At 41.9% G+C, this 22,769-nt stretch overlaps 2 protein-coding genes across 3 annotated transcripts in view; one reads left to right on the plus strand and one right to left on the minus strand.

Moving 5' to 3' along the window:
• Positions 1-552, minus strand: part of STX8 (syntaxin 8) — a 265,517-nt gene extending 264,965 nt beyond the window's left edge. Inside the window, exon 1 of the mRNA XM_077253556.1 lies at positions 347-552. Within this exon, the coding sequence (XP_077109671.1) occupies positions 347-357 (11 nt within the window). The 5' untranslated portion in view covers positions 358-552. The remainder of the gene's footprint in view (positions 1-346) is intronic.
• Positions 490-22,422, plus strand: LOC143766119 (TBC1 domain family member 24-like). 2 transcript variants are annotated; one of them, XM_077253555.1, is made up of 9 exons: positions 490-558; positions 4,397-4,447; positions 5,802-5,983; positions 8,912-9,938; positions 10,241-10,399; positions 17,647-17,710; positions 18,605-18,703; positions 19,007-19,319; positions 21,787-22,422. In XM_077253555.1, exons 4-9 carry the CDS (start codon positions 8,914-8,916, stop codon positions 21,930-21,932), a joined length of 1,806 nt encoding a protein of 601 aa, XP_077109670.1. In that variant the 5' UTR covers positions 490-558; positions 4,397-4,447; positions 5,802-5,983; positions 8,912-8,913; the 3' UTR covers positions 21,933-22,422. The 2 variants fall into 2 exon arrangements, with proteins under 2 accessions (XP_077109670.1, XP_077109668.1); XM_077253553.1 differs by lacking the exons at positions 490-558; positions 4,397-4,447 and having other exon boundaries at positions 5,934-6,067.
• The last annotated feature ends 347 nt before the right edge of the window (positions 22,423-22,769 follow it).

A 22,769-nucleotide genomic window follows, 5' to 3' on the forward strand; every position in this document is an offset into this window, starting at 1 on the left:
GACACTTGGGGTGCAGGATAATGACGCTGACACTTGGGGTGCAGGATAATGACGCTGACACTTGGGGTACAGGATAATGATGCTGACACTTGGGGTACAGGATAATGACGCTGACACTTGGGGTGCAGGATAATGACGCTGACACTTGGGGTGCAGGATAATGTAACATTTATACAGAGCCCTTGTGAAGTGATACTAGACATAGGTCCCACCAACACTATTGCCAGCCTGGCATATTACTGGGCACCGTACTCGCACGCATCGCTGGGTCTTGTTGTAGTAGACAGACAAGATAATACATAATAACACATGACATTAACAACGATCCGGATAATACTGCACCCACCAAGGATCCATAGCTGCGGCAGAGAAGAGCGACACTTCCTGTATGTATCACGTGACTGACGGTCACCCGGTCAGGTCAAAATAGTCGGGACTGAATGAACGCAAAACAGTGAGTCTACATACTAGCGCCCCCTGCTGTGGAGTACACGGCTCTGCAGCAGATTAGTAATTCCCTTCCTGAGGGCGCAGGCTGTGTGCGGCAGCTGCAGGGCAGTATGTGTTATATCTACTCTATTTATAGATGTATTTTATTTGTGCACTTTGATATAGAATAACCTTGAAAAAGACAAACGCAGAATTATCACCCCAACTGGCCCTTTAACTTGAACGGTCTTTATGGGTTAAAAGTTATGTCATAACTGGATGGTCCCACTATCTGTAAGTTACTTTGGTTTACCCTGGGGTCCCCTATTTTTACCCTCTTTTTCACCCTGCCACTCATTAATATTTAGTTTTCACCTAAATGCCCCTGTGAGAGGTGCAGCATTAGCCTGCAGTCATTTTAGGAGTTTGAACAGGTTTAGGGGTCTGGTCTGGGGTCTCCTATTATTGATTGTAAGGGTCTGGCCTGGGGTCTCATATTAACATGGGAGTCTGATCTGGGGTCTCACCGTCTTATTATTGTAAGGGTCTGGTCTGGGATCTAATATTAATATAAGGGTCTGGTATGAGGTTTAATTTTAATATGGGGGTCTGGGGTCTATTATTAATATAGGGGTTTGGTCTGGGGTCTCGGCTTTATATAAGAGTCTGGTCTAGGGTTTTTGTTTTAATATAGAGGTCTGCTTTGAGGTCCAATATCAATATAGGAGTCTGGTCTGGGGTCTCGTGTTATTATAGGGGTCTGGTGTGGAGTTTAATATTGATATAGGGGTCTGGTCTGGGTCTAATATTAATATGAATGTCTGGTCTGGAGTCTCATTAAAGGGGTATAGTCTGGGGTCTAATATTAATATAGGGGTCTGGTCTTGAGTTTCATTAAAGGGGTCTAATATTAATATAGGGGTCTAATATTAATATAGGGGTCTGGTCTGGGTCTAATATTAATATAGGGGTCTGGTCTGGGTCTAATATTAATATAGGGGTCTGGGTCTAATTTTAATATAGGGATCTGGTCTGGGTCTAATATTAATATAGGGGTCTGGTCTGGGTCTAATAATATAGGGGTCTTGTTATAATATTAATATAGGGATCTGGTCTGGGTCTAATATTAATATAGGGATCTGGTATGTTGTCTAATGTTAATAAAGAAGTCTGGTCTGGGGTCTAATATTAATATAGAAATGTGTTCTGGGGTCTCATATTATTGCAAGGGTCTGGGTTGGGGTCTCAATAAAGGGTTCTGGCCTGGGGTCTAATATTAATGTAGGGGTCTGGACTGGTGTCTAATATTAATATAGGGATCTGGTCTGGGTCTAATATTAATATAGGAGTCTGGTCTGGGTCTAATATTAATATAGGGGTCTGGCCTGGGGTCTAATATTAATGTAGGGGTCTGGTCTGGGTCTAATATTAATATAGAGGTCTGTGGTCTAATGTTAATAAAGGAGTCTGGTCTGTGGTCTAATATTAATATAGAAGTGTGTTCTGGGGTCTCATATTATTGCAAGGGTCTGGTCTGGTGTCTCATTAATAAAGGGGTCTGACCTGGGGTCTAATATTAATGTAGGGGTCTGGTGTCTAATATTAATATAAGGGTCTGTTCTATGGTCTCATATCATATCAAGAGTCTTGAATTAATATAGGGGTCTTGTTTCTAGTCTGATATAAATATAGGAATCTGTTCTGGAGTCTGAACTTAATTTAGTGGTCTGGTCTGGGGACTGATAATAGTATGCCATTCATATAGGACTTCTGACTATATTTTAGGTTGCTGGATTTAATTAAGGTATAAATCTATTCAGGGGGCCTTGTTTTGGCTCTGAATTTATTTAGAGTCTGATTGTAATATAGAAGATATAAATAAATGTATTCCGGGGGGGTCTAAAATTAATTTAAGGGTCTGAACTTATTTAGAATGTTGTTTCTAAAGGCCAAGGCGAAGTTTTACAAGGACCCTCTATTCCAGTAGTGAAAGGCTGTCCTAGGGGGACATCTCTAGATATGGGGATCCCCATCTTTACAGGATACCCAAACAGCCAAAAGAATGCACTCCAGTGACTGTGCTGCTGGGATCTGTAGTTCTATAATAGCTATATAGCCACAGCATTACACCTAATTTCCCTTGTGACTTTTTTTTTCGTTTTTACTTTAGGATCAGTCATATGATCATAATCACAGATGACACATGGAGAGGAGTATGACACCATCATGTGCCGCCCCCGGGGAATTTACACAACAAACATGGCAGACACGTGGAAACTGCTGTGATTATCAGAGGACATAACTGATCTGTAATAAAGTTAACGCCTGGCTGGCATCACTAGAAAATGGGCAAATGAATAGCTAGCAGTTTATCGACATGTAAAGGGAATTAATGCAGCACACTAATACGTCCCAATATGTCCAAGAATAGGTGCAGGGCTGTCAGCACGTACCAACCGATCTAGCTACATATATCTAAGTCAAGATAATGTTTGCTGAGCCATGTATCTATTCCTATCATCCTATCATGTGTGATACTGTCTGCTGAGCTGTGTATCTAATCCTAACAAGTGTGATACTGTCTGCTGAGCTGTGTATCTAATCCTATCCTGTGTGATACTGTCTGCTGAGCTGTGTATCTAATCCTATCCTGTGTGATACTGTCTGCTGAGCTGTGTATCTAATCCTATCCTGTGTGATACTGTCTACTGAGCTGCGTAACTAATCCTATCCTGTGTGATACTGTCTGCTGAGCTGTGTATCTAAGCCGATCATGTGTGACACTGTCTGCTGAGCTGTGTATCTAACCTTATCCTGTGTGATACTGTCTGCTGAGCTGTGTATCTAATCCTATCATGTGTGACACTGTCTGCTGAGCTGTGTATCTAACCCTATCCTGTGTGATACTGACTGCTGAGCTGTGTATCTAATCCTATCCTGTGTGATACTGTCTGCTGAGCTGCATGTCTAACCCTATGATATGTGATACTGACTGCTGAGCTGTGTATCTAATCCTATCATGTGTGATACTGTCTGCTGAGCTGTGTATCTAATCCTATCCTGTGTGATACTGTCTGTTGAGCTGTGTATCTAAGCCTATCATGTGTGATACTGTCTGCTGAGCTGCAGGTCTAACCCTATCATATGTGATACTGACTGCTGAGCTGTGTATCTAATCCTATCATGTGTGATACGGTCTGCTGAGCTGTGTATCTAATCCTATCCAGTGTGATACTGTCTGCTGAGCTGTGTATCTAAGCCTATCATGTGTGATACTGTCTGCTGAGCTGCATGTCTAACCCTATCATATGTGATACTGACTGCTGAGCTGTGTATCTAATCCTATCATGTGTGATACGGTCTGCTGAGCTGTGTATCTAATTCTATCCAGTGTGATACTGTCTGCTGAGCTGTGTATCTAACCCTATCATATGTGATACTGACTGCTGAGCTGTGTATCTAACCCTATCATATGTGATACTGACTGCTGAGCTGTGTATCTAATCCTATCATGTGTGATATTGTCTGCTGAGCTGTGTATCTAATCCTATCATGTGTGATATTGTCTGCTGAGCTGTGTATCTAATCCTATCATGTGTGATATTGTCTCCTGAGCTGTGTATCTAATCCTATCATGTGTGATATTGTCTGCTGAGCTGGGTATCTAATCCTATCATGTGTGATACTGTCTGCTGAGCTGTGTATCTAACCCTATCATGTGTGATACTGTCTGCTGAGCTGTGTATCTATGCCTACCATGTGTGATACTGTCAGCTGAGCTATTCCTGGTATGGAATAGTTAGTACCGACCAGAAGTGCTGTGAATCATGTATGATGGTGTATTAGTCACTCAATTTAGGTTTATAATGTGTGATACTGGCAGCTGAGCCAGGTACCTAAGCTTGTCATGTGTGACAGTCCCAGAGACTCTCTTGCCATCTGTTTTACGCGTTGCTTTACTTCACAGAACTGCTGGTGGCGGCACATTTTCTGAATGTAACGGGGACGATGTGGTATGGTACGTGACACAATAAGCATCATCTCTGGGTAACAATGGCTGCATTATACCAGGGAATGGCAGACACCGGGCTCCCTGTCCGATGCCAAGACCTGGCAGCTCGCTGACAATTAACTGCTTGTTAAATATCACAGTTTATAGTGCTTTATAAGATTATTGGCGACAACCGACATTGGATCCAGTTCAAGGTACTGACTATAGAGTTGGGATGTGTATACATATTAATAACTAGTGATGAGCGAATATACTCGTTACTCGAGATTTCTCGAGCATGCTCGGGGGTCCTCCGAGTATTTTTTAGTGCTCGGAGATTTAGTTTTTCTTGCCGCAGCTGAATGATTTACATCTGTTAGCCAGCATCAGTACATGTGGGGGTTGCCTGGTTGCTAGGGAATCCCCACATGTACTTATGCTGGCTAACAGATGTAAATCATTCAGCTGCGGCAAGAAAAACTAAATCTCCGAGCACTAAAAAATACTCGGAGGACCCCCGAGCATGCTCGAGAAATCTCGAGTAACGAGTATATTCGCTCATCACTAGTATTTATGGCATTAGTAAGTGATGAAACTGCAAGTCCATGGCACAGTAAGAGCCACGGGTGGTGTAGGATCCTGGACACCTACCATGTGCAAACAACAATTCTGCCATCTTCGAGTAGAATGATTTCAACTTGCTCAATTATTTTATTCTTAGGGGTGAAAATCCAATTAAAATGTATATAGAGGGTATAATGAAATTCGGAAAGGAGAGGCAGCTGCACATTCACAGCTCACTCTGTTCTCTTCCATGAGAGTTTCAAAATAGCTGAGCGTTGATGTCGGAAGAAAGAAGTATTGGGCTGTCAGATTTGAACATGCTCAGTCATTTTGTTTTTAGGTGTTGAAAGCCAAGCATGTGTATAGGGGGTCTAGTGCAATTTGGAATGGGGAGGTGGCTGCACATGCACAGCTTACTCTATTCTTTTCCATGATACTTTCAAAATAGCTGAGCATTGATGTCGGAAGAAAGAAGTATTGGGCTGTTAGATTTTAACATACTCAATTCACCTTTACTGGAATTAGAAAAATACTTGAACACGCTTTTTAATTTTTTGGGGAATTTCCAGAAGTGAATGCAGAAAGTTATATAAACACGTCCACCTCTCAATCACAGTGTTGTGAAAGATGTGTGGATCCCTTCTTCACAAATGTACACCGGGACAGGTCCACATCAATTATAACTAATGTTGTATCTGAATGTAGTTACCCTTTAAATCGCTTCCTGGCAGGACACCCCCTAACAAATAGTGGAGGTGTTGGATAGTAAAATTGGCTGTTTATGGAGGTGACTAATGTCTGTTGTTGTTTTTTGTAGTGGAGGAAATTTGCTCCTGATAAGTGTCCTTGAGAAGTGGTTGCCTGTCTCCTCACCAGGCATGAGAGCAATCTCCCAGCTCATCTACAGTAAAAACAGAAAACAAGACCTGTGTGGGCGGATGGACGGGTGGGCGGTCGGCTGGAGGTGGGGAGAAGGCACCTGCTCTTCGTAATATACAGGTGAGGTGGGACCTTAGTCTTTATACATTCTGCTTCTGACCTATCTGGAAACTGCTGCAATTTTGGTGCGCTCCCCTCATTTCGGTAAGGAATGTTTACTATTATTTAACTGTTAATATACATTTAAAGGGTTAGTCAACTCGAAAGCGAAATCTTCAGAGGTGGTTGAGCTTAATCTCAATATTCCACTTTTTTTTATCTCACACTCAAAGAGGTCACGAAAGCTGAGATATAGGTAGATGTTTGATGGGGGCTTTGCACTGCAGAGCGGGTGCAGCTGTACCTGTGCTGTGTAAGAAGGAGAGATGATAACTTACTGATCGGTAGGGGTCTGACCGCTGGGACCTGCACTGATCAGCAGAGTGGGGGTGTTTTATCAATATTAGAATGCGCATCCTCAACCGCCGCTCCATTCATTCCTTATACGGCTGCCGAGTGCTGCACTAGGCTTTTTCCACCAGACCCATATAGAATGAATGGAGCTGCGGTCGCACGTGCACTCTGCGGCTTCACTGAAATTTGTAAAAAAAAATGTTTAGACACTTTTCCATCAATTTAAGCTGTATGATGGCTTAGCTTTTGCGAGGCAAGCTGAAGCTTTTATTGGTACCATCTTGGGATTCATACTGTACAATATTTTGATAATTTTTTATTGCATTTTTTGTGAGAGGTGCAGCAATGAAATAACAAAATTAAAATCTGGCTTTTTTTTTTTTTTTTGCTTTACGGAATTTACCTGTCCGGTTAAATAATTTTCTACTTTGATAGATGCGAATTTTACTGATACAGCAATATTACATTTATTTATGTTTTTCATTTTTATTTCTTTGTTTTAAACAAAGTTTAATGTTATGTGTATATATATATATATTTTTTTTTTTCTCTTATATTTTTTTCTTCTATTATTTTTTTTTACTTTATTTTTTAGTCCCCTTTAGGGATCGAAACCTGCAATTGTCTATATATTGCATTTTAGGAAAATTAAAGATCTCCTATGTGTCCAGGCACAGGACACATGCTGGGCATAAAGGGAGTACTAAGATGGTAGGCGTTAACATCCCACAATGCTGGGTGCACAATGTGGTTCACCCTTGGGATCACAAGCTGCTTATAGAGACTAGCAGTGCATTTAAGGAGTTAACAGGGAGTATGAAGATGTAAGGGCATCATAAAGTGTGATAACTCAAGTAAATATCTCTAAGTAGCTCAGCTTTAGACTTTTGGGATAATGAGTGAAGTGGGATCTTACCTTTAATGGTATGTTGACATGTTGCAGATTTTTTGTGCTGATTAGCCTGCTGAAAATCCATATTGTTTACTGCACATTGCCTAGGTTACAGGCCACCTCTGCAGACTATCAGTGGTGGCCAGTCTCCTGGGCAAAGAGCACAGTTCTTAGACAGTTCTTCTGTACGTACATGTTCTGTACTAAAGCTGGGCAGATCACTGGATCCATCCAGGTTCAGTCTCACCTGTGCTTCTCCAATTTTCTCACCTGGTAGGTGGATTATAGATTATGGAATAAACCCCAAGCTATCTACACAGGAAGATAAAAAAAATAGGAGAAATATGTATTTACTGTCATTAGATTGTTCCAAAAACAAGGGCAAAATGTGACCTTAAATTCACCATAAACAGCAGCACATTTGTTGTGAGTTACTTATGGGATGGGGCTTGTTTACTGCAAAGGTATTCACAGCTAATTCGGCCAAAGGTTCATGTATTTTTCATGGGGGAGTGTAGTAAGCCACTGCCAGACACCTTTGGCAGCATCCCTTTCTTCCAGGGATACAAAAGGATCCAACTTTGTAATTCAGCATGCTCTATCCTTTTCTCCCTTGACATCATCCGTGTATCGAGTCTCGGGAAGCCCTTCATACACATCAGATGGTTGATGAGTCCCAACAGGTTCAGCCAACTTTAATCTAATATGCTTGGTGGTCTTTAGATACCTCTTGACCGAATGCTCATTTTGCTGACAGTTATTCTTCCCGACCCCCATACACATGCATGATTGCTCAAGCGTCCATGTGTTTTCAATGGGAAAAGGGGTTTAGACCACTCAAATATCTCTGGCACTGGCTATCTCCCAAGGTAACAAATGGATCAAGAGTAGTGATGAGCGAGTATACTCATTGCTCGGGTGACCTCCGAGTATTTATGACTGCTCGGAGATTTAGTTTTCATCGCGGCAGCTAAATGATTTACAGCTACTAGCCAGGCTGAGTACATGTGGGGGTTGCCTGGTTGCTAGGGAATCCCCACATGTAATCAATCAGGCTAGTAGCTGTAAATCATTCAGCTGCCGCGATGAAAACTAAATCTCCGAGCAGTCATAAATACTCAGAGGACACCCGAGCGTGCTCAGGAAAACCAGAGCAATGAGTACACTCGCTCATCACTAATCAAGAGTTATAGTTCAACTTTCCCAATCCTTTTTTTCCTCAATATCATCTGTCATAGGACAGTCAGTAGTGCACCCATACGGATGGTAGGGGAGATTCGGTAGGCCCACATGCACACTATATGGTTGGACAATCCCACAGAAATTAGCGAGTTCACCCGACATTAATCTAATGTGTATAGACTTTTGTAGATTTGCCTTTGGCATTTTTTGTGTCTGATCACACGTGCAAGATCATCATGTATTGTAAACATGTCATATTCGAATGAACAGGTCATGTGCACGATACCTGCCAAAAAACACGTGTGTAACGTCATCGGTACCTGTCACTTCAAGTGCAGAAATGAATGGCTCATCGCCAGATAACCCCTTTACGTAATGTTATATGGTGGGGAATTTAGTACCTTTTATTTTTTACTGACAGTACTACTACATCCACTCCAGTGGCAAAATGTAGCAACCACCTGTCAAAAACAATTACTAATTGATTAACTATTGTCTAACATGTTCTCCTTCTTTCCCAGAAATGAGTATTTCTTGTGCACTACCGATAATCATTACACCAGATGCAGACGTCTGGGAAATCGATACCAATACCTACGCTGACTGCGGGCATTTTGTGGACTGGGACCAATTCCCAAATAAGATTGAACCTCTGAAAACTTCCCATGTAGAACTTCCTCAATTGCAGAAGGAGCTGAAAAAGATGGCAAGAGAAGGAACTTGGGGTGAAAATAGAGCCCTGCGGGCTCAAGCCTACAACCAGATTATCAAAAATATTAATTGTCGGATATTTACACCTACTGCAACTGTTTTTCATGATGTGTCTGAACGCCTATTTGGGCAAAGTGGACTGAATGATCAGCCCTTGCCTGAATTCTTGGATGGTGGTACGACACCCATGTACTGCCTTAATGTTCGAGGTGAAACTGCTGTGAAGAAGATACTCATATGCATTGGCGACCAGTATCCGGACATCACGTATTGTCCTGCATTGCCCGCTGTGGTGGCCCTCTTGATGCATTTCAGCGAAGATGAAGCGGAGTGCTTCGAAAGGGCTTGCCGCCTTATTTCATGCACTGAACCACACAAGACTTACATTGAACAAAGCTTCTTGTCCAACGAAGCCTCCAGCATGACTTTTGGTGACCTAGCCAAAAAGTATTGCCAGGCTGGCCATAAGTTTGTCACTACACATTGTGAAAACTCATCGGAGGTCTTCTCAGATTGGTTGATGTGGATCTTTGGAGACTTACCTTTTGAATACGTTGTTAGAGTCTTTGATATCTTCCTTCTGGAGGGAAACAAGGTTCTGTACCGGGTGGCCCTGGCCTTGCTCAAGCAGTACAAACTCCATGCTGAGTATGAGGGGCAGGATATTAAATGTGACATCCAGGAATTCGTCAAGAACATCTCTGGCCACGTTTGTGTGGAGAAGCTCTTGGAAAAGGCCTTCAGCATTCGGCTTTTCTCCCACAAGGAGATCTGGCTTCTACACATGGCTAACAGTAAGGCTTTATCACAGAGTGGGATCACCGTCATTCAACGAAGGTGAATGGATATTTCAAGTGTAATTCTATCTTTGGTACCACGTTCTTACGTGATAAGCAGGGGTACTTTTTGCCTGCAGTTCATTTTAGGGATCCCGACTTGTGGACCTCTACCAATGTTATCTAGGTAGCATGGTTAGTGTGTGGCACAGGTTCTAGCCCTTTTTTTAGTGTAATTAACCTTATCGAGTATGGGCTCATTAGATATGGTGGATTTTATAGCTATATAGAGATGCGCAATGACTCGTCTTGTAGATTGAGGTAGCGTTGACTTAGCATTAACTGTGTCCTGTTTTCTGATAGGCAACCGGTTCACATGTCCGTAGACATCTCAAATTTCACCTCGGAAATCGTAACGTCCCATGAAATGAGGGTGTTGTGGTCGTGGATTCCTGAACGCTACTCACTGTACCCCCCAGTTCTGTTGTTTTCTACCCTGGAGCACGGCTATAGTCTGCAGAGGTAACGTCGCTAATCAAACATCTACAAAGGGTAACGATCACCACGACCGGTTAGATGGAGACAAGGGGCAAACCTACTGTAGAGGCGGCGACTACCTTTTGACTCTCCCTATCCATAGGGACTGTAATATTTGCTAATTCGGCATGAGCTATTATGTTCTAATCAGATGGGTCATGTTAGAGATGGGCAGTTCAATTTGCTCTGTCCTGTCCTGGTGTCCTATCCGGTCCTCCATGGTAGCTCATGTCCATTTCTGACTGGCCGCCTCTGGCGCTTACTAAGCTCCACAACAACATGATGTCACAGCACGATGTACGTCATATGGTCATGGGGCCTGGTAAGTGCAATGGGCACCTATGGTGAGGATGCCGGAAGTGAAGATTGTTTGCCATGTAGGACTAGACTGGATGACAGACTCAGACAGCACAAATCAAATTTCTCATCTTTTGGGGTGTACATAAATGCTAATTATTATGTTTGGCACCCTCTTAGCACTCTATTGTTCTAGGTAATGGTGATATAGTATATTAACCATCATATGTAGCCCACCCGCCTTCTCCGAGTCACCCTGAAGGTGCAGGAAAGTCTTAATAATGGTGCACCCTAGGTCTGACTGCTTAGTTTCCCAAAAATAGCATGATTTGTACCCAGTCATTTATCCCCAGACTTCCTATTTGGCATTGCTTTTTTAGAGATAGCCCTCTATGAGGGAAAAAAGCAATTTAATGCCTGAGTTCCTCTTGCAGAGCTGCTTGTCTAAAATGCAGCTATAATCTATCGCCACTCCACTGCCAGGAGTCAAACAAAAATACATTTATCAAGGACCGGAAATAGGGATTAGAGAAGAACATTGCTGAATATATTTTTGCATGCGGGACTGTAATTGTGTAATGGAAGTTAACGTCTTGTTCAGCTATTCTGCTTTATGTATGCTATCAGTGGTAAGCACTGCGAGTGTGGAGATAACCAAAAACTGCTAACTTGCTAACTATGACTGTGTACATGCAGCTCATAGCAGATGACTTAGGGTACCGTCACACAGTGCCATTTTCATCGCTACGACGGCACAATTCGTGACGTTCTAGCGATATCGTTACGATATCGTAGTGTCTGACACGCTACTGCGATCCGGAACCCCGCTGAGAATCGTACGTCGTAGCAGATCGTTTGAAACTTTCTTTCGTCGTCTAGTGTCCCGCTGCGGCGGCATGATTGCATCGTGTGACACAGGTTGTATACGATGTGCGCACAGTAACCAACGGCTTCTACATCGCAAATACGTCATGAAATTATCGCTCCAGCGCCGTGTATTGCAACGTGTGACCGCAGTCTACGACGCTGGAGCGATAATCATACAACGCTGCAACGTCACGAATCGTGCCGTCGTAGCGATGAAAATGGCACTGTGTGACGGTACCCTAAGACTGGCAGAATACGAGGACTGACAGAAGACTAGGACTGACAGAAGACTAGGACTGACAGAAGACTAGGACTGACAGAAGACTAGGACTGACAGAAGACTGGGATTGACAGAAGACTGGGATTGGCAGAAGACTAGGACTGGCAGAAGACTAGGACTGGCAAAAGACTAGGACTAGCAGAAGACTAGAAGCTCTGAAGTGCACATAGGTCAACTATTATATAGAATCAGGAAGGAGTCTCCTTATCAGAAAACATACATAGAGTGTAGCCTGAAGCTTAAAGGATATGAATACCTTCATGGTAATGCATGTATTTTGGGCTAAGAATATTTTTTTGCAATTGGGTTTCATTAAAAATGTTGCACCGTGGACTTCTGGGAGGCAGAGCTGTAAGATGGCTGCATTTTAACCTCTTAACCCTCAGAGCTTTTTTCGTTTTTTGCCAAAAAATAAGCCATGTGAGGGCTTATTTTTGCAGGACGAGTTGTTCTTTTGAACGACATCATTGGTTTTGCCATGTCGTGTACTAGAAAATGGGGAAAAAATTCAAAGTGTGGTGAAATTGCAAAAAAAAGTGCAATCCCACACTTGTTTTTTTTGTTTGGCTTTTTTGCTAGGTTCACTGAATGCTAAAACTGACCTGCCATTATGATTCTCCAGGTCATTACGAGTTCATAGACACCAAACATTTTTTACTTTTAAGGTTCTTTTTTTATCTAAGTGGTGAAAAAAAATTCCAAAATTTGCTAAAAAAAAAAAAATTGCGCAATTTTCCGATACCCATAGCGTCTCCATTTTTCATGATCTGGGGTCGGTTGAGGGCTTAATTTTTGAGTGCCGAGCTGACATTTTTAATGATACCATTTTGGTGCAGATACGTTCTTTTGATCGCCCGTTATTGCATTTTAATGCAATGTCGCGGTGACCAAAAAAAGTAATTCTGGAATTTTGACTTTTTTTATCGCTACGCTGTTTAGCGGGTTAATTTTTGTTTATATAGATAGATCTGGCGATTCTGAATGTGGCGATACCAAATATGTGTATTTTTTTTATTGTTTTATTTTGAATGGGGCGAAAGGGGGGTGATTTTAACTTTTTTATTTTTTTCATATTTTTAAATAACATTTTTTTTTTACATTTGCCATGCTTCAATAGCCTCCATGGTAGGCTAGAAGATGGCACAACTTGATTGGCTCTGCTACATAGAGGCGATGTTCAGATCGCCTCTATGTAGCTGAATTGCTGAGTTGCTATCAGCGCCGACCACAGGGCGGCGCTCACAGCAATCTGGCATCAACAACCATAGAGGTCTGCAGGAGACCTGTGGTTGTCATGCCAACTCATCGGTGACCCGCGATCACGTGACAGGTTCACCGATGGGCCGGATTTCCAACACACTTGCCGGAAGTGAGAGTTAAATGCCGCTGTCAGAGATAGTTAACTAGTTAACATCCGCAGGTGGGCCGTGATTCCACCCGCGGCTGTTAGAGGCACATGTCAGCTGTTCAAAACAGCTGACATGTGCCAGACAAGATGTGGGCTTAGTGCCGGAGCCCACATCAAAGGGAGTCCGACATCGGCGTACTATTACGCCCGATGTCGGAAAGGGGTTAAAATATAACTAATTAAAAAAGGTAAAAGAAAAAGAACTTATTTTACATACAGTCAATTCACCTCTGAAGTCAGATCATGTATCGTCTCTGAAGCCCCAACACCCCTAATGTTGAATTCATTTAATTGCTCCTTGGGGGCATAGATTTAAAGGTAATCTGTTGGTAGGATCAACCCTTCTAAGCCATCTGTATGTATGTAGATCATAGAAGGCTGAATAAAATGATACTTTGATAGTTGTGAACCGACTTCTTATTCCAGAGAAATCCAGTTTTCTTAATATGTAAATGAGCTTTTAAGAGCTATGGACTGGACATAGATCTCCCTGAGACTATGCCTCCAGAGATTATTTAAAAGGAGGTGTTATCAGAGTGAGACATGTAATGACTGACAGTCTCCTGATCTACATGTCACACACTGATAATGCCCCTTTGATTTAAAATAAGCTTTGGAGATAGATTCTAGGGGAGATCTATATCCGATCCATAGATCTTAACAGCTCATTTACATATTAAGAAAAATGTTGATTTCTTTGGAATAAAATATCACATCACAGATATTAAGATATCATTTTATTCATTCCTATGACCTACATGCCCATATAGACGGCTGATCCTACATACAGATCCCTTTTAATCAATTTAACAAATTCAGTCCTAATAGCCCTTCTTTATTCACAGCAGCAATAACTGGTGAGATCTGGGTTGTCCGATCTATACCATGGGCATGACAAGAGTCTTCAGAGAGTCAGCCTTCATCTATTTGCATAACAAGCTGAAGGTTTTCGACTGGGAGAGTGGAGAAAGCCACTGCCAAACACCTCTGGAAACAAGTTATCAGGCATGATCCGCAATTTTGAATTTCTCCACCAGGGGGCACTAAATGCACTGATATGACAGGATTCGTTTTGTTCAGGATTCTTAAGTCGTCTTCTATTTTTCTTACAATTTATACAAAGCTACAAAGGTCAATCCCCAAAATAAAATAGTCGAATAAATCCCAAAATTGTTTGTATCTATCTGAAAGACAGAAAATTTGGGAGATGAGCTGCTAAAGGTTTTTTTTAAAAAAGGTTGCTCCTTTTAAAGTTTTGAAATCTATCCAAAATTCCCTGCTGCATAAAAAGCAAGTGAGCAGCGATTAGCGCATGTTAAACAAACGCTTTGGGGTACAGTTTTATGCATAGTGCAGGTGCCTTATCTATTTAAAGGGGACCTCTGATTTTTCTAATAGGATACATTTTATTATACACCACTAGAGGGAGCTCACATTTATTTATTGAATTTGATAATTACTGTCTGAATCTGCGAGCTCCCCCTAGTGGTGGCTGCCAGTAGTCAATATAAGAGGGTCAGGGCTGGCAGGAGAACACTCAGTGCTGGCATTTCCTCCTGTCCTGTTTCTGTGGTAGGAATGTCTTATCCTAACCCTTTCCAGACATGTGAAGTAGGAGCTGAGCTGTGTTATACAGCTGGCACCAGCCTGTAACTGCAACAGGTCAGCTCTGGTTGCAACAGCGTAACACCTTTAGCTGCACCATTTAATAGTGACTGTGGCATTTAGATGGTTAGGCAAGGTTGGACCCTCTGTAATCTCATTAGGACATGTGATGCTATTGCGGGGTGCAGAATGGGGTGTTATAGCCGTTTGGAGCTTAATAAGGGTCCCTAAAGAAAATAAAAATAGCAAAAAAAATAAAGTCACACCTGGAATGAGCTGAACTAAATTAAAATACCACAAACAAAAAAAAACTCTCCAAAAAATGCATGTACCTCATAATAGTAGAAATAAAATGTACTGAAAAGTAAAGAATATGGCAACACAAACTAAAAGTTTTATTTTTACTTTAAAGGGTTAATCCTATATATATATATATATATATATATATATATATATATATATATACATATATATATATATATATATATATATATATATATATATATATATTGCCGGATGGTGCTCATATCAAGCACTTTTGCGATTTATTGCTTATTAACACTTGCAGCCCTTCTTAAGATCTTAACACTTTTCTTTAGTTTACAGCTCGGTGCCTAGGAGACCGACCACCCCTGTTGTATAGCTTGTAAGCACAGAGCTGCTGCTGGCTGAGATTAGGAGGTAACAGCGTGCTGCAGCAAACCTGGCCAGCTGCAAAATAGCGCTTACAAGCCCAATAGAAAAGAATATATACAGTAAGCACTATACCTGTTCTACTGTCTAGCAGCATTGGTCGGTCTCCAAGACAACCAGCTTTATCCCCTTAACGACCGTCGATACGCGTTTTCACAGCGGCAATTAAGGGTACTTAAACCATTGCGCCGCTTTTTAACGCCGCTGTGGAAAAAATGTATAGCGTCCTCCAGAGTCGGAATTTCTCCAGGGTCTCGGCTGCCCTGGGTAGCCGAGACCCCAGAGAACATGATTCAGGTTGTTTTTTACCAACCTCGGGGTTACGATCGCCGTAATTAACTGTATAACGGCGACCGCAAAAAAAAGGCCAATTTGCCATTTAATTTCTTCCTCCTCTGATGTGATCGCACATCAGAGGAGAGAGAAATAGGGTCCCCGATTCCCCCCCCCCCCTGGTACCTGCCAGTGTCCCTGCTTCCCCCCACGGCTGCTGGCTTCTTCTTCCTGTAAGATAATGGTGTCACCCGGCAACAATAGGAGATTTTTCCTATTGTTTCACCTTGATCACTGTGATAGACCATATCACAGTGATCAAAATAAAAAAAAAGTAAATAAAACCCACCTTTATCACCCCCTTAGTTAGGGAACAATAATGAAATAAAAAATATATATTTATTTCCATTTTTTTATTAGGGTTAGAGTTGGACTAAAGTGAGTTGGGCTAGGGTTGGGGCTAACGTTATTTAGGGTTGGGGTTTAGATTACGTCTACGGGTGGGATTAGGGTTGGGGTTAGGGCTGTGTCAGGGATAGGTTTGTGGTTAGAGTTATGGTTAAGGGTATGTTGAGGTTAGGGGTGTATTGGGGTTAGGGTTGGGATTAGGGTTAGGGGTGTGTTGGGGTTAGAGGTGTGGTTGCGCCCAAACGGTGGTTTACCTCCATATATGGGGTATCCGCATATTCAGGAGAAATTGAACAACAAGTTTTATGGTTGATTTTCTCTTTTTACATTTGTGAAAATAAGAAAACTGGTTCTGAAATAAAATGTGTGTGAAAAAAAGTTATATGTTCATTTTTTCCTTCCACATTGCTTCAGTTCCTGTGAAGCACGTAAAAGGTTAATTAACTTCTTGAATGTGGTTTTGAGCACCTTGAGGGGTGCAGTTTTTAGAATGGTGTCACTTTTGGGTATTTTCTGTCATGTACACCCCTCAAAGTGACTTCAAATGTGAGGTGGTCCCTAAAAAAATGGTTTTGTAAATATTGTTGTAAAAATGAGAAATCGCTGGTCAACATTTAAACCTTAGAACTTCCTAACAAAAAAAAATGTTGTTTCCAAAATTGTGCTGATGTAAAGTAGACATGTGGGAAATGTTATTTATTGACTATTTTGTGTGACACATCTCTCTGATTTAAGGGCATCAAAATGAAAAGTTTGAAAATTGTGAAATTTTAAAAATTTTCGCCATATTTCTGTTTTTTTCATAAATAAGCGTAAGTCATATCGAAGACATTTTACCACTAACATGAAGTACAATATGTCACGAAATAATATTCTCAGAATTAGTGGGATCCGTTAAAGTGTTCCAGAGTTATAACCTCATAAAGTGACAGTGGTCAGAATTGTAAAAATTAGCCTGTCATTAAGCTGCAAATTGGCTTTGTCACTAAGGGGTTAAAACAGAAGAAAAGTGTTAATATCTCAAGAACGGATAACAAATTTAATAAGCAGTAAATTGTAAAATTTCTTGTATTCATAAGCTCTATCCAACAATACCCATTTATGATATAATTTTTTTTTTTTTTTTTTTTTTTTTTTTTTTTATAGCCAATGACCTGCTACATAAAGGTCACATGGGAGAAGTAAAGAAAGAATGGAAGTTGGGGCTGGACTTTGTAAGCAGAAAGGATATGGTTAAACCCTTAAATGTTGCCTACTTTAGAGATGTGGCAGGTCCCTTTAAGAGGTTCATTATGTAAATTGTCAAACTTGTATAAAATCACAGCTTCTCCTATTATTTTTTTTTTATTCTTTACCTGCAAATGCAGAATTTAGATCTAATGACATTGCCTCTGATTGCAGATTTTATTCACATTGTGAAGGCATGGAGCCCACGGTCCTCCTCATCAAGACGACTGCAAATGAGGTAGAAAACCTATTATTTTCCTACATAAAAATATGTGCACAAGATGTCATTTTCAGGCAGAAACCACCTGAAAAAAACTATAAAAACAGTGACAAGAATAAACATTCTATGTACAAATGACACGGTGTTCAGGCTTTAAGGCGCCTTTTAACAGCTTCAGGTTTCTAAAAATGTCAAGGGGTAAAAATAGTGACGTAAATTCTTCTGGCGTTTTCCGCTTGGAAGAGCCCCTCTACTTTACTTTGCAAGTCAATGAGAAAGCTCAGAAGACGACCAGAAAATATTTGGACATTTTTGCCAGGGTTTTGGCTTAAGAAAACGCTGGTGGTTTCTTAATTATTCAATGGAATGGAAAAACACGACAGTAAAAAATAAATAAATCATAGAAAACCATAATAAAAAAAAAGCAACTCAAAAGAGTTTCCTGAAGCTTCTTCTGTTTGTCAAAACGCGTTGGGTTCTTCTGGTTTTAAACGACGCTGTATGCACAAAGCCATGGGATAAAAAACTGGAGATGGTTTCATGCTCTTTTTCACCTCCAGGACTATTGGAAGGTCAACGGTCATCAAAATTCTAATCACAGCATAAGAAAAAATTACTCTTATTTCTAGCCTTTCTATTTCTTATAGTCTATAAAATTGATCATTGTGCCAAAATTCTGAAAAGTAAAAAATGAAAACCTACTGCTCCGATGAGCAGCTGCAGATTTGCTTGAAAATTTCTAGACATTTTCGGGCTTAAAGCTTGTTGACTTGTTTCCCAATTTTCCCGGGTAGTTTTCCAGGACTGTGGTCTGCTCAAGTGCAAAACCTAAACTAGAACCCTCCACCTAAGCGTCAGTGATTTCAGAGCGGCCTTGTATAATAATGCCTCTCTCTCACTTCTCCTCCTCAGGTATGTGGCGCCTACCTCTCCACCGACTGGAATGAACGAAAGAAAAGCTGCGGACAGGTGTCGTCATTTTTTGGAACCGGGGAATGCTTTGTGTTTACTGTGAGTGACCAGTCCTTTAAAATTGAAAGATGGGGCATTCTTCTCCCCCCGAAAAAAAAAAAAAATTAACATCCATCCATAGGGGCTTTCTATGGCTGTCCCACAGGCATTGGGACAATATGTCCAATATGTGCTCTCCTGTGCTCTGTTCAGGTATCATTCTCAGTGTTCCCAAAATCAAGATCTCTGGAGGTCCAAGGGATCGGACCTTCAGTGATCAGCAATTTACCACTCATCCTATGGATGGGGTAAACTTCTTCTTTTAGAAATAAACCCTTAAAGACATGTCTATTTTCTTTGCAGATTCGCCCAGACATGGAGAGGTATGAGTGGGTGGTGGTGAAGAAACCAGAAATGGTGAAGACTGCCCCTCCTTCGCCACGCTCTAGACCCCGATCTTACTCTTATGGAGCCCGACTCTCACCAACCCCCCGACATCGGTCTGTTACGATAACTTCAGCTCCCAGCAGTCCTTCCCAGTCGACAAGCTTCCTGACTGTCCCAGGTGAAGGAATCCCAAACCACTTATCTCCGTTCCTTTCTGTCCGACATTTCCAACTACCGTCTAAAACCGCCTCCATGTTTATGTCCGGAAACGGCCAAGGCTTTATAATAGGTAAGACAGGACTTCTAATAAATCTGATGGATCGCATTGCTGAGAGTCCTTTCTTTCTTAAAGGGCTTCTCCATTTTTATGTAACTGTATGATGCTAGCAGGTGCGTAGGATGCAGTGACACACAGGAGGTAGAGCAAGGGTTAACAGGTTCTTTATGTATAGGAACAGTAATGGTACAAGCAGGGGGGTAAGGGATGTGATTAGAGAATGGGAGAAGTCAAAATGCATAAGAATATAACAGGTTAACTTATCAGTCTCTGTACGCTGGAGGAAGGTGGCTGGAAGATCCCTTGGCGGCACGAGATGTCTCCGGTCCGGTCCCGCAGATGAGTGATGCACTTTCTCCTTGCGACAACGAATCTTCCGGGTTCTTTGGCACGTGATCTCCTGATCCCTGTGCATAGTGGGGCAGAGGTGATGCTCGGCGCCGGCGGCACAGAAGAAGAAGTAGAGAGTTCAGTGAGCAAGGCCGCAGTAGAAGTACATAGTCCAGCGGACACAGCCACAGGCACGGGCCAGTCCTCAGCAGAGCCCGCAAGGATGGGACTAGGTGGTGCCTCCGCGGTGGTGAGCGGAGCAAAGGTCCGTACTCTATCCTAGTCACTACCCAGTGAGGAAGTCTCTCTGGGCTGAGGGTAGGATGTGTCGGCAGTCTAGCTAGCTGGGGGTATAGGCACAGCTAGCGGGCGTGGGTCCGTGAAGAGGGAGTTAACCGTCTTACTATAGGTCATTGACCTACATTTCCTTCAGTCGCGGTGATGCGCCCCCTGGTGGATGTCCTCATATGACCTGGAGCGTGGGAAAAAGTTCCCAGGCTGCAGTTCATGAGAACATCCAGCAGGGGCGCCTCACCGCGACTGAATGTAAGTATAGATCACTGCTTTCCTTTCAGCACCCGGGGATTACAGGCACGAGCGAGTGGTTTATCGCAGCTCATGCCTGTAATATTAGTTAACCCCTCCAGATGGATTACCTCGTGGGACGTGATAGGACATCAGAGAGGGTATGTATATTGTGTGTTTATTGTTTTGCCAAGCGAGGGTCTGAAAATGGATTGAGACATCAATAAATTATTAAAACAACCGCTGTGTTTATTGCATTAAAATACTTTTAAATCATGTGTGTGTGTGTTTTTTTAACCCTTTCATACAATTGGATTAATAATGGATAGGTGTCATAATTGACGCCTCTCCATTATTAATCTGGCTTAATGTCACCTTCCAATAGCAAGGTGGCATTAACCCTTCATTACCCCATATCCCACCGCTACACGGGAGTGGGAAGAGAGTGGCCAAGTGCCAGAATAGGCGCATCTTCCAGATGTGCCTTTTCTGGGGTGGCTGGGGGCAGATGTTTTTAGCCACGGGGGGGCCAATAACCATGGACCCTCTCCTGGCTATTAATATCTGCCCTCAGTCACTGGCTTTACCATTCTGGCGGAGAAAATTGCGCGGGAGCCCACGCCAATTTTTTCCGCCATTTAACCCTTTATTTTAGCAGCTACAGCGGCCAAATTTTGCACATACACACTACTAACATTAGTAGTGTGGAATATGCAAAAAAAAAGGGGATATGAGATGGTTTACTGTATGTAAACCATGTCTCATATCCTGTCGGGTTTGTGAAGGAGAAATGCAAAGCCGGCAATTGAATTACCGGCTTTTCTATAGAACACCGCTGCGTATTTCTCGCAATGCACACGCATGGTCCGTGTGTAATCCGATTTTTTCTCGCACCCATAGACTTGCATTGGCGAGTCTCGGCCGAGATACGCTGACAATCGCAGCCTGCTGCGAGTTCCCTCGGATCCGAAATACGGTGGAGAAAATATCGGATGATGGGAGCTGAACCATAGATTAACATTGGGCCGAGTGCTATGCGATTTTTTTATCGCATAGCACTCGTCCGTATTACGGTCTAGTGTGACCCCGGCCTTAGCGTGGCTCTCCACCCTACATAACTGATGTTCAATCACTATATAATTAGAATTTCTGTAACTTTCTAATGTACTTCAGCTCTTGTGCTGTTTCTCCACTTTTCTGGACTAATTTCCTCTATTTTTAGTGGCTTTAGTATTGGTTCCTTATTCTCTGTACATTTTGTGTCACTTTTTCAGTTGTCTTTCTGTTTTACGTCTTTTTTATTATTATTTTTTTCTTAGCAACTTTGCTTATCCAGATGTTGTAGGCAGATTCAAGAAATGCTACTTTTGCCAAATGTCACTTTTTTTTCTACAGTCCCCCCTCCTGGAGTAAGTAACTCCTGGGGAGTTTCAATTTATCTAATTTTTGCAAGTTTTTAAAGGATTTTGTTTTCTTTTTTTTTTTTTTATTAAAAAATTGGTCAAAGTAAATGTCAATTTTTGTTCCATGCGGGATTATTAGAATGGTTACATTCACATTTCTTGCAAAAGACATTTTCGTTAAAAAAATAATAAAAAATAAAAATCTGTGTATTTTGTTTCAGGGGGCGGCGGCGGACAGGCCCTGTGTGTCGACGCTGATCTGAATAACGGGAGGACGGAGCACTGTGAAACTTTCGACAACCCACCACTGTGCGAACAAAACTTTCAGATACAGCATCTGGAAGTCTGGGGCTGCCAAAACTCGTAAATCTGAAAAAAAAAATAGTATTAACTCCCCAACAAAGACAAACTGGTGTCCTTTAATTTGCGTCTTTTCAGAGGACTGTCCAGGGCGGAAAAGTGCTGCCCTCACAGAAAAGTAGAAGAAAATGAAAAAGAAGGTGCAATGATTGTCAACAAGTGGCAATAGACACAATGATAATGTTCTTTGCTTTGGATGCCAGGTGGCGGTAGTGTATATATGGTTGAAGATCAGATCAAGTCAGGATATTGGATTATTCCCGAGATGCTATAAGGGTCAGTTGACATTAGGTAGATCCCAAAGTGTCCCGTTGCTGAGACCTCCAGCAATCAGCGCTAATCTGGGGAAACTTGGAAGTGTTTAATTTTCCTGCAGTGCCCCCACAGGAGAAATGAAGCATTACACAGTGCTCATTCATATCAATGGGTTGTCTTCCTAATGCCCCGTTTAGTCAAAATGAAAAGGTTGGCTGCTTTCACTGAAAAAACAACAAAAACACTTAAATTGCTGTATATCTACATATGAAATCCTTATTACTCCCATTGCTTACCCTTGTGATCTGTGTAGAGGTCCCCCTGGTGCCCCCTCCTAGACTGGATGATGGTGAAGGACCAAAGGGTAATGAATCCTCTTCTGCACAGGCAGTATACCCAAGGCTGACCTCAGGTACGATACACTGCAATATCACAGTACTGTAATGTATTCTTCAAGTGATCGCAGGTTCAGTCCCCTAGAGGGACTCATAAATAATGTAAAAAGCAATCTACTGTATAATTGTCTAAGGGTCACTTCCGTCTGTCTGTCCTTCTGTCACGGATATTCATTGGTCGCGGCCTCTGTCTG

Source organism: Ranitomeya variabilis, chromosome 4, assembly GCF_051348905.1.
Source record: "Ranitomeya variabilis isolate aRanVar5 chromosome 4, aRanVar5.hap1, whole genome shotgun sequence".
NCBI classification, from domain to species: domain Eukaryota; kingdom Metazoa; phylum Chordata; class Amphibia; order Anura; family Dendrobatidae; genus Ranitomeya; species Ranitomeya variabilis.

What these genes read in the sequence shown, in the direction of transcription:
- LOC143766119 (XM_077253555.1), top strand. Translation starts at nt 8,914, where the DNA reads ATGAGTATTTCTTGTGCACTACCGATAATCATTACACCAGATGCAGAC. An exon ending in ATCACCGTCATTCAACGAAG is followed by an intron (nt 9,939 to 10,240) that starts GTGAATGGATAT and finishes GTTTTCTGATAG; the next exon opens with GCAACCGGTTCACATGTCCG. An exon ending in CACGGCTATAGTCTGCAGAG is followed by an intron (nt 10,400 to 17,646) that starts GTAACGTCGCTA and finishes CTCTGATTGCAG; the next exon opens with ATTTTATTCACATTGTGAAG.